The following is a 9,447-nucleotide window of genomic DNA, read 5'->3' as shown; positions in this document are numbered from 1 at the left end:
TGGGGCTGTCAGGGCTCATTCGTGTTGGAGAGCGTCGGTGCCTTGCTCCTTTCATGCGGATAACATTCAACTCTATGGACAGACGTGTTGAGAGATGTCCCTGCTGCCTGCTGGGGACCAGAGTGCAGGGCAGGTGTGGGTGTGCAGGGGGCGCGGGGCACCCAGCCTCGGCTGGAAATCTGTAGGGTAACCCTTTTGAAGGGGAACGTGGCAGGACCATGGAAACTTCCATCATTCATCCTGGTCCTCCCACTCTGGTCTCCCACAGTGTCTCTGATGACAAAAGCACTGGGACCTGGGACTTCCCTGATGGTCCAGTGGTTAAGACCCTGCACTCCCACTGCAGGGGGCGTGGGTTTGATCCCTGGTCGGGGAACTAAGATTTCACATACCGCGTGGCATGGCCAAAAAGAAAGAAAGAAAGAAAAGCACTGGGACCTGCTCCGGGTCCAGCAGCAGGTGGTCAGTCAAGGAACTTACTAGAACATCCTCAGCCTGCTGGCCTAACACACAGCGGTCTTACGTCACGGCAGAGTGTGGCGACACATGATAAACTTTTGTGCAGAGAAAGCAGACCTCAGAGCTATAGGAGCGCCATGTAAAATGACGGGGGCAGAAACCCCTGCAGGGGACAGCTGGTGATGGAAGGCTGGAAAGAGGCTGCACAGACGTCTGCACCGTCAGGGGCACCACTCTGTAAAATACTGAGGCCGAGAAAGTGAATGGACAGTGAGCCGTTCCCCTCCAGGTGGGCCACGGCCAGGGGGGGCTCTTGGTGATGTGTCCCTCTCTGGTCCCCCGTCCTCACCCTGGTGACTGCCCTGTGAGGGCCCTTCCCAGGGAGAGAGACCAGCCCCGCCCGGGGTCACACAGCCCTGCACCTTGTGCCTGCAGGAGTCATCCTGCCTGACGGAGACCTCCCTCTCCTCCCCTCGCCTTGACAGCCAGCCCTGGCATGGCTCCCAGCCCCCCACAGTGACCGAGGGACAAAGGACAGCTGCCCAGCCTGACTTCACGTCAGAGGAGGCCCAGTCGTCCAGTCTTCTGCTGCCATCTCGGACACGCTGGCAGCCTGTACCCCCTGGGCCATCTCCTGGACCGCCGCCCCTTCTCACCCCCACGAGGCCAGCAGGCAGGGTGGGACCTCTTGCGACAGAGAGCAAGTCTACTCACTCGGCAATGTCATCACTCTCCCTACCCCCACCCCAGGCTCGGGGAGGCCAGGCGCTGCTAATGGTCAGTCTGCCCAGCCTGGTGTGGACGTGCCAAGTGCCAACGAGCCCCTGGGGGCGGCCAGTGCCAGGCTGGAGTACCCAGGAGAGGAGGTAGGACAGCTGCAGCCCCAAGATGTAAACAGGCCGAGCGGCTGCAGGTATAAAAGCTGGAGCCCCCACAGCCTCTCAGCACCCCCAGCCTGGCCCGCCTTCCCAGAGCCCTCGAAGAAAGCCAGGCGAAGGTGAGCCCTGCCCGGGGAGGGGTGGTGTGGGCACCCAGCCGGGCCAGAGCTGCCCGAGCTGCATGGCAGGGGCTTGGGCCTCGTCTTTCGCTGGACAAGGGGAGGCCCTGGGTGCTGGTGGAACCCCAGGGAGGTCTAGGAGAGGAAGAAAAAGAGGAGGAAGGAGAGGGGCAGCCCCAAGGTAACTGGGTCTGCAGGGGTGGGCACGTGTGCACGCATGTGCCTAGGCAGGCCTCCGAGAGCATGGCTGCAAGCTGGGGTCACTAGGGGGAGGCTGAGGCCACCTCACAGGGCTCCCAGTGCTGAGTGGGGGAAGGGCCTGGCAGAACAGAGGCTCCAAGGCCCCCAGACCCACCAACTCTGGCAGGCATGCTGAGCCAGCTCTGGGCCCACATGCCCAGCCCCTGTCCCAGTGGGGCCCCAAGGCCTCCATCACCCCTTCCCACCTCCCTCCAGCCCATGAGGCCTTTTTCTCACTGAGCATCTGAAGTTGGTGATTCAGTCTCAGGTGCTAGATGCAGACCACAGCCCCCAGGAGGGCCACATGGGCGGTCCAGAGTGGTCTGGGGACAGGGGAGGGCCCTGCCAGCCTTGGAAGGGGCACAGAGAACGCAGCAATACTGGGCATACGTGGGGGTCTGCGGGGGGGCGGAGCCAGGCCTTAAAGCTATGACCAGCTTTGGCTATGGAAGGCAGTGAGGGGGGAGGAGAGGGAGGAAGGCCTTCTCAGGGGGAAGGGCGAAGAGAGCAGGGCCCTTCCAGGCGCTGGGGGCACCCCAGGAGGTGCCAGGCAGCCCCCTCCCCACCCCCCTCCCCGCTTCCTGCCCTGACTAGGTGTGCCAAGTGAGACTCCATCCCAGGCCCTGGACCAGGTGCTATAAATACACCAACCATGGCCTGAGGCCCAGGCCCTGCCTCTCCTGCTGTCTCCAGCTCTGATCTCAGGCTCCCCTGCCTTCATGGGGGGTGGGGGTGGGGGGATGCCCCGGGGAGCAACTGGGTGGGAGCAGGGTGGTAAACAGCCCAGCACAGGGCGCCCACAGCACTCTGCAGTCAGGATGTCAACCCCAGGCTTGGCCAGACCTGGCCTGGAATTTGGCCCTGTCCCTCTTCCATAAAGAGGGTGACATTGGCCCTGGGCAAGGCCCCGAGTGGCAGGCAGGGAATCCCTTCCCTCCAGAATGGACCCCATGATTCCAGCGTATAGAGGGGAATCACGGTCTCACCATGGGATGCAGGGTAGTGGGGTCTGTTCTGGGCCTCCAAGGCCTGGGCCTGCCCTTGATCCCAGCTGACCACCCCCACCCCACCTCCCAGACTGGCTGCAGGGACTTGTCATTATGGGTGACATGCCCCACAGGATCCAACACCCTTTCCCCACCATCTCCTTCCCTCGTGGCTCCTTGCATGACCCTGCGAAGGGGCAGGGCAGGGCGGGCAGGGGTCTCTCCATTTCACAGATGAGAAGCCTGAGGCCCAGTGCAGCTGGAGGGCACGCCCAGGGTCAGGAAGCAGGACACAGCCCTGGGCTGGATCCAGCCCTCCCTGCCCCTCCGCTGCAACTTGGGTTGCAACCTTTGACCCGTGGCTTCTCCACTGGGAGGAAGGAGCCGCCTCCGGCTACTGCCTGGCTGGCTTATGCCCCGCAGGTCACCGAGCTGCCTCCCCTGGTGGCGGAAGTAGGTTCCAGAAGGCTCACCACCCCGTGAACTTCAGAAAAGGCCAACGAGCCTCTGAAATAGCTGCTCTGCCACAAGCCCCAGAACCCAACCCGCCCTGGGGACAGCAACCCGAGAGCTCCGCAGGTCACAAGGCACTGTGTGGGGGCACGGGACAGCCCGGTCCCTATGCCCAGACCCCACCTGCCCAGCTGGAATCCCGGCCTGCCTCAGTGGCTCCTGCCTGAACCCCCAAGAAGGGGGGACACCGCCGTGGGCACCTCCTCAGGGCAGATGCACAGCGGGCCGCCCTCCTGAGCGCCTGGGAAGGGGGTGGGGCCATCCTGCTGGAGCGGGTCTGGGCCTTGCCCAGTCCAGGGCCAGCTCAAGGCTGGCCTGCGCGCAGCGTGCCTCCCAGCTGGCGGCTAGTGTCCAGCCAGGATGACCAAGGCCCGCCGGTCTGGGGTCCGGGAGAGAGAGACTAAGGCCCTAGGCCCTGAGTCCCGGCAGGAGGAGGTGGTGCTTCAGGTAACCAGGAAGGCTTCCCAGAGGGGGTGGCTTTGAGGTGAGCCTGGAAGGACAGAGGAAATTACCCAGCAGCGTTGAGGGGTCAGGCAGCGCCTCCTCCACCTCTTCCGAGCAGAGTGAAGGACCTCGTGTCTATCACTTATCATCTCAAAGTCTCGGTCTCTTCTGTGAAGTGGGGTAACACCTCAGGGTGGCCAGCTACCAAGAGGCAGGGCTCAAATGCATCTTCCTCAGGGCCTGGGCACGAGGGCCTCTGCAAGGCCAGGGCCCCAGGGTGCTGGGAAAGCTGACCCTTCCAGCCGCCCTCTGCAGCCAGAGGCCCGCCTGGGTCTGGGTGCCTGGGGTCCCCACTCTAGGGCCAGGAGCTGGCACCAGGCAGGGTCCAGGCAGAGCACCCTTTCCTGCCCAGCACACCCGCCGAGCCGGCTCCCTGTCCCCTGCAGGGCCAGGATGGACGAGGACTTCTCCTCCCAGATGAAGAAGATGGCCTTGGCCATGGGCACATCCCTGTCAGACAAGGACATAGACCTGCTGCCCACCGACATGAGGCACCATGGTACAGCCCGCCCCCGCCTGCCCTGGGCCAGCCCCACTGTGGACGCAGGAGCCCCCCCGGGCTGGGGGAGGGCACAGGACCCGGCAGCCCCCACCGCAGGGCAGGAGTTCCCCTCTGGGCCCAGGCCCTGGCAGTCCAGCCCCGAGGCGGATGGCCCTGGTGACACACCCGGTCATCCCCAGGCTCCTTCAACTACATCAAGTTCTTCGAGTACATGCAGAAGTTCCCGGCCTCGGGGCAGCAGGAGAGTGTCATCCGCAAGGCTTTCCAGACCCTGGACAAGGACAAGAGCGGCTTCATCGAGTGGAATGAGATCAAGTAACAGCCAATGGCCGGGGACAGGATGTCCTGAGCCCTGGGCCCCCTCCCTGGTGGTGGCTGGGGATGAGGGGGTACTGAGCCCTGGGCCCCCTCCCCGACCTACAGCTACCACGCTCACCCCAGAAGACCTGGTACCCCCACTGGGCTCCAGCAGGCCTTGTGGGAGATGGGGCCAGGCTAGAAACAGGGTCCAGGGGCACAGCACTGGGCCTAGGCCCAGAGACCCCTCTCCAGCTGGGCCTCAGTTTCCCCAGCTGTAAAGAGGGGAGCAGGTACCTTGTACACCATTGGGCACCAGCCAGATGCCCCCTCAGGCCTGACCCAAGCCCACCCCCGGCCCCAGGTACATCCTGCACATCATCCCCAGCAGCGGGCCCACCACCCCACTGACGGACGAGGAGGCTGAGGCCGTGATCCAAGCAGCCGACACGGATGGGGACGGGAGGATTGACTTTGAAGGTGGGGCAGCAGAGATGAGAGGGGCAGGGATACCTCTCAGGACTTTCCTGCCCCCCACTGCCCGTCACTCGTACTCAGTTTGCCCCATGTCCAGAGCCTGTCTCTGTGCAGGGCTGACCAGGCTCCCCACTGCCAGGCAGGGACCCCATCCCCCAAAGCTTACAGCCACCTGTGGTGGTCACCATCATCCCCGTTCACAGATGGAGAGGCTGAGTCTCCGGGATGCTGAGGGGGCTTGGGCATTTCACCAGGCCCAGGGGAGCTGCTGCAGGTTTCTGAGCAGCGGAGAGGTGGCCCAAGCCGGCTTTGGGGAAGGTCAAGGGGGCAGATTAGATGGGGGGTTTCCGAGATGGGGAGGAAGGTTTGAGGCAGAGACCAGGGCCTGAGGAGCTGCAGAGGTGGACGCAGGTGGAAGGAGGTCAGGTGGGCCAACAGCTGTGTGTGAGTTGAGCGGGCGGGAGGGGGTTGCCCAGGAGGAAAGGCATTTGTGGGGCAGGCCTTCCCTGAGGCTCCCCATGGCTGCCCTGGGGTCTGCATCATCCTGCTGCCCACCCACCCAGATGCTGACCCGAAGCCTGGAGGATGGCCCTGGGAACAGGCAAGCACAGGCTCAGAGCCCCAGACAGACTGGGGACCTGTCCTCAACCCCCAGGCCTCCACTTGCTGCCCGCAAATACCAGCAAACCTTGACTTGTGGGGTGGTCACAAGACTTAAAAGAGGGGCAGCCAGGCCAAGGGGTCTGTTTAGGATGCAGCCCCCCAGCCTCTCTGTGCCTCAGTTTCCCCACTGAAGGCATGATGACCACAGGAGCACCAGCTCAGAGACTCTGAGGGGAACTGCTGAGGGTTCATTGTAAGACCCAGGGTGGGTGAGCTCCCCACCGCCAATCTGGCCGGGCACGGGGCACACGACAACGGTGTGGGGCACTTGGGCAGCCAAGTTCCGGTCCTTCCTGCTCCCCACCCAGGACTCAGGAGGGCAGGATGCAGGGCCCCCCTGGACGGCGAGGTGCCCCGTCATAACGGAGGCTTCCCGCTGGGCCTGCAGGGCTTGGTGGGGCACGAGCCAGGGGGTTATTTACTAGAAATCTGTCTCCTGTTCTAGAATTTTCTGAATTGATCAAAAAGGAGAACATTGCAAAGAAGAAGTAGCACCACGTCCAGCCCCAGCCGGCTGAGCATCCCCCAAGGGGCACCGTGGGTTTCGCGAGTGCCCCATGGAGGCCATGGGAGCGGACGCAGCTTGAGGCAGGAAAATGGAAGAAAAACAGCATTAAATGAACCGCAGCCCATGTGTTTGTTGGGTGTTGCAGCGTCAGCTGGGGCAGGGGCAGGGTCATGGGTCTCTGGGCGACAGGTGGCGGGCAGGGTGGCATGGGGGGGTGCAGGAGGGAAAATGGAAGACCGGGTGGTGGGTGCGTCCAGCCTCCTCTGCCCCTTCTTGTTCCTGCCTCACTGGGGGCACCCTCAGAGGGCAGTCTCCCCTCCAGCCCCGGCACCTCCTGGATCTGCCCTCCCAGCGTGGTGCTCTCTGGGCCCAGACCCCCCACCCCCCACACACACCCAGCCCCGGCCTCCACTGGGCTCTGCGCAGGCTGCTCACCAGGCTGGGTCTTAGGCCGCTTGGAGTCCACAGCGCAGGGACAGCTTCAGCCCCAGGGTGCCTCTGAGGGGTCCTGGCACCAGCCCTGCACCCTGCACTCCGGGCTGGACGTGTCCAGGGCTCAGATCTCTGCCGATATCTCCTCGCCTCCTCCTCCCGGTCTTTGAGAACCCTCCCTCTTTTTTTTTTTTTTTTTTTTTTGCGGCACATGGGCCTCTCACTGTTGGGGCCTCTCCCGTTGCGGAGCACAGGCTCCGGACGCGCAGGGTTAGCCGCCATGGCTCACGGGCCCAGCCGCTCCGCGGCACGTGGGATCTTCCCGGACCGGGGCACGAACCCGCATCCCCTGTATCGGCAGGCGGACTCTCAACCACTGCACCACCAGGGAAGCCCCCACCTCCCTCTCTTTGAGGCCTCCTCCCCTTCTCCCCAAGCTCATCCTCCTGTAGGAGTCCTCCCCCACCCCACCCGCCTGCCCCAGCCTCTGCGCCAGCCACACTCGCCCACCCGGTGGGCTCCCTTCTTGTGCTTTAAGCACCTCTCTCCTGTACTCCAGACTCCTGTGCCCATTCTGGCTGCCTGACACCCCGCTTCATGTGATGGAGGCGTCTCAAGCTTAACGTGCCCAAGGCTGAGCTCCCGTCTTCCTCCCACAGCCCCACCCTCAGTCTTCCCATCTGTTCGCTGCGTCGTTCCTCTGCTGCTCAGGCCGGGAGCTCTGTGGTCACCATGCAGAGGGTGTGGATGTGCTTCCCACTCCATCCTGGGGACTGGTAGCCGGGAGAGCACTAGGCCCCCATCCCAGCCCCACGTGCACGCATCCACATGCATGTGATGGGTTCCCTCCTCCAGCTGCCACGGGACTCCAGACTCTCTAGGATGGAGGGGCCAAAGGTGGCTGGATCACCCCAGGGTGAAGGCACCGCTCTCAGGAGCCCCCAGGCTGGGCTATTGCAGGAGCAGCAGCCTGCGAGCCAAGCTCACACACCATCCTCGGCTCCTCTCCCTTTCACACCCACCTGCAAGGTAATCCCACTAGCTCTGCCCTCAAAATGCATCCAGAGTCCCATTCCCCCACCATCTGGGCCGCCACCAGCTCTTGCCCAGATGACCACCTTGGCCCCCAGACTGGCCTCCCTGCCTCTACCTTCCAACAGTGGGTTCTCAATATAACGGCCAGAGACGTCCTTTTAAAATACAAGTCAGACCCGTGGCTTCACTCGGAACTTTCCAGAGGCTCCCCTCTCATGCAGAAGAGCCAAGTCCTTGGGATACCCACATGCTCCCTGACTTTAGACCCTCCCACCCTTACTGCAGCCACACTGGCCACCCCACTGCTCCCCAGCCAGGAACCACCCTGCCCCAGGGCCTTTGCATGTTCCTGGGCCTGCTATGCTCTTCCCTAGACATCTGTCTGTGTGACTAACTCCCTCATCTCCTATATTTTCCTCAAATGTTACATCCCAAAGAGGTCAACCCTTCCGCCCTGTTTCACATTCCACTCTACCTTGCCCAGCATTCCACATTCTCCTTAATCTATTCTCTCCATAGCACTAGCATCCCCTAATATACCATATGAGTTGCTTATTTATTGTTTATTATGAGCAAGCAAAGCATCAAGGACATGGGTTCTGAGATCCCAGAGAGGAAAACCCAAGAAGTGAGCCTGACATTGGCACAGGGTCCCTGCCAGGGTTTGCAACTGGTGGAGACGCTGAGTGGCTAAGGAGGGCGTCCGGCAGTCTCCTGGGTGTTCAGTACCTGCCAGGGAGGAGGGTCTTTGCTTGTGGGTCCTATGGGGCTAGGAGTGAGGAGGGAGGACAGGAGTATGAAGCCAGTCCTCACAGAGACTGGAGCCCAGCCTCAGCCAGCCTAGTCCTGTCCTAACTGCCACCAGAGCAAAAGTAATCCCCCTGGACCAGGGTCCAAATTCAGCTCAATGCAGACCACACCTGACTGTGCCCATTCGTCTGCATATTGTCTGTGGCTGGTAGAGAAAAAGAGAAAGCTGGTGTGGCTGCTACTATCAGATGGAGGACACTTTAAGGCCAGAAGCTCTGCTAGGCAAAGAGGGACAGTCTGTAAAGATAAACAGTCAACTCACCAGGAAGACACACAGCTCTAAATTTGTATGCACCTACTAACATAGCCTCAGAGCATAAAGCAAAAATGGGCCAACTAAAATGAAAAAGAGATGATGCAGTCACAGTTGGACATTTTAGCATTCTTCTCTTGGGAACTGATAGAGCAAGTAAGAAAGAAATCAAGGATATAGAAGACTTAAAAAAACACAATGGATTAACCAGAGGAGCTAGAAGGCCAAGGAGACCTTTCTTGGGAGGCTGGGGCCTAACAGATACCCTCACCCCTGCGTACGGTGCCACCCAGCCTACCCCAGGGAACAGGAATGGCGTCTCAGCCCCCCTTCTTTGGGGCACACCTGTGCAGGTGGAACAGTCCAGCGGGGCAGGCCTCCCACCCCACCCCCAGCATTGTAGCCTCTCAGGGACACGGTTTCACCAGCTGGGACGTGTGAGATGCCAACACAAGGCCCATGGGCAGTTCATGGGCACGACGGAGACCCAGGATGACACAAAGCTCCAAACCAGTTAATGTCAGGAGCAAATTATCTGTGACAACAAAAACTTGAATAAAATTAAAGCAAAGAGCTCAGATAATAGCAGAAGTGAAGGAGTATAAGGGATGCAGAGACTGGTACAGAAGGACACCCAACCTGTCCTTGTGAACAAATGAATGAATGGATGAATGGATGGATGGATGGATGGATGGATGGGTGGATGGATGGGTGGGTGGGTGGGTGGATGGATGGATGGATGGATGGATGGATGGATGGGTGGATGGGTGG

The 9,447-nt window shown here is 61.4% G+C and overlaps 1 protein-coding gene across 1 annotated transcript; it reads left to right on the top strand.

The window, feature by feature from the left end:
• The first annotated feature begins 4,092 nt into the window (after positions 1–4,092).
• Positions 4,093–6,130, top strand: PVALEF (parvalbumin like EF-hand containing). Its single transcript, XM_029211477.1, has 4 exons — positions 4,093–4,198; positions 4,381–4,516; positions 4,863–4,978; positions 6,084–6,130. Exons 1-4 carry the CDS (start codon positions 4,093–4,095, stop codon positions 6,128–6,130), a joined length of 405 nt encoding a protein of 134 aa, XP_029067310.1.
• The last annotated feature ends 3,317 nt before the right edge of the window (positions 6,131–9,447 follow it).

Source organism: Monodon monoceros, unplaced genomic scaffold, assembly GCF_005190385.1.
Source record: "Monodon monoceros isolate NGI ecotype Baffin Bay Population unplaced genomic scaffold, NGI_Narwhal_1 Super_Scaffold_9, whole genome shotgun sequence".
NCBI lineage: Eukaryota > Metazoa > Chordata > Mammalia > Artiodactyla > Monodontidae > Monodon > Monodon monoceros.
Note: the sequence above shows the minus strand (reverse complement) of the source record. Positions and strands in the feature narration are given on the sequence as shown.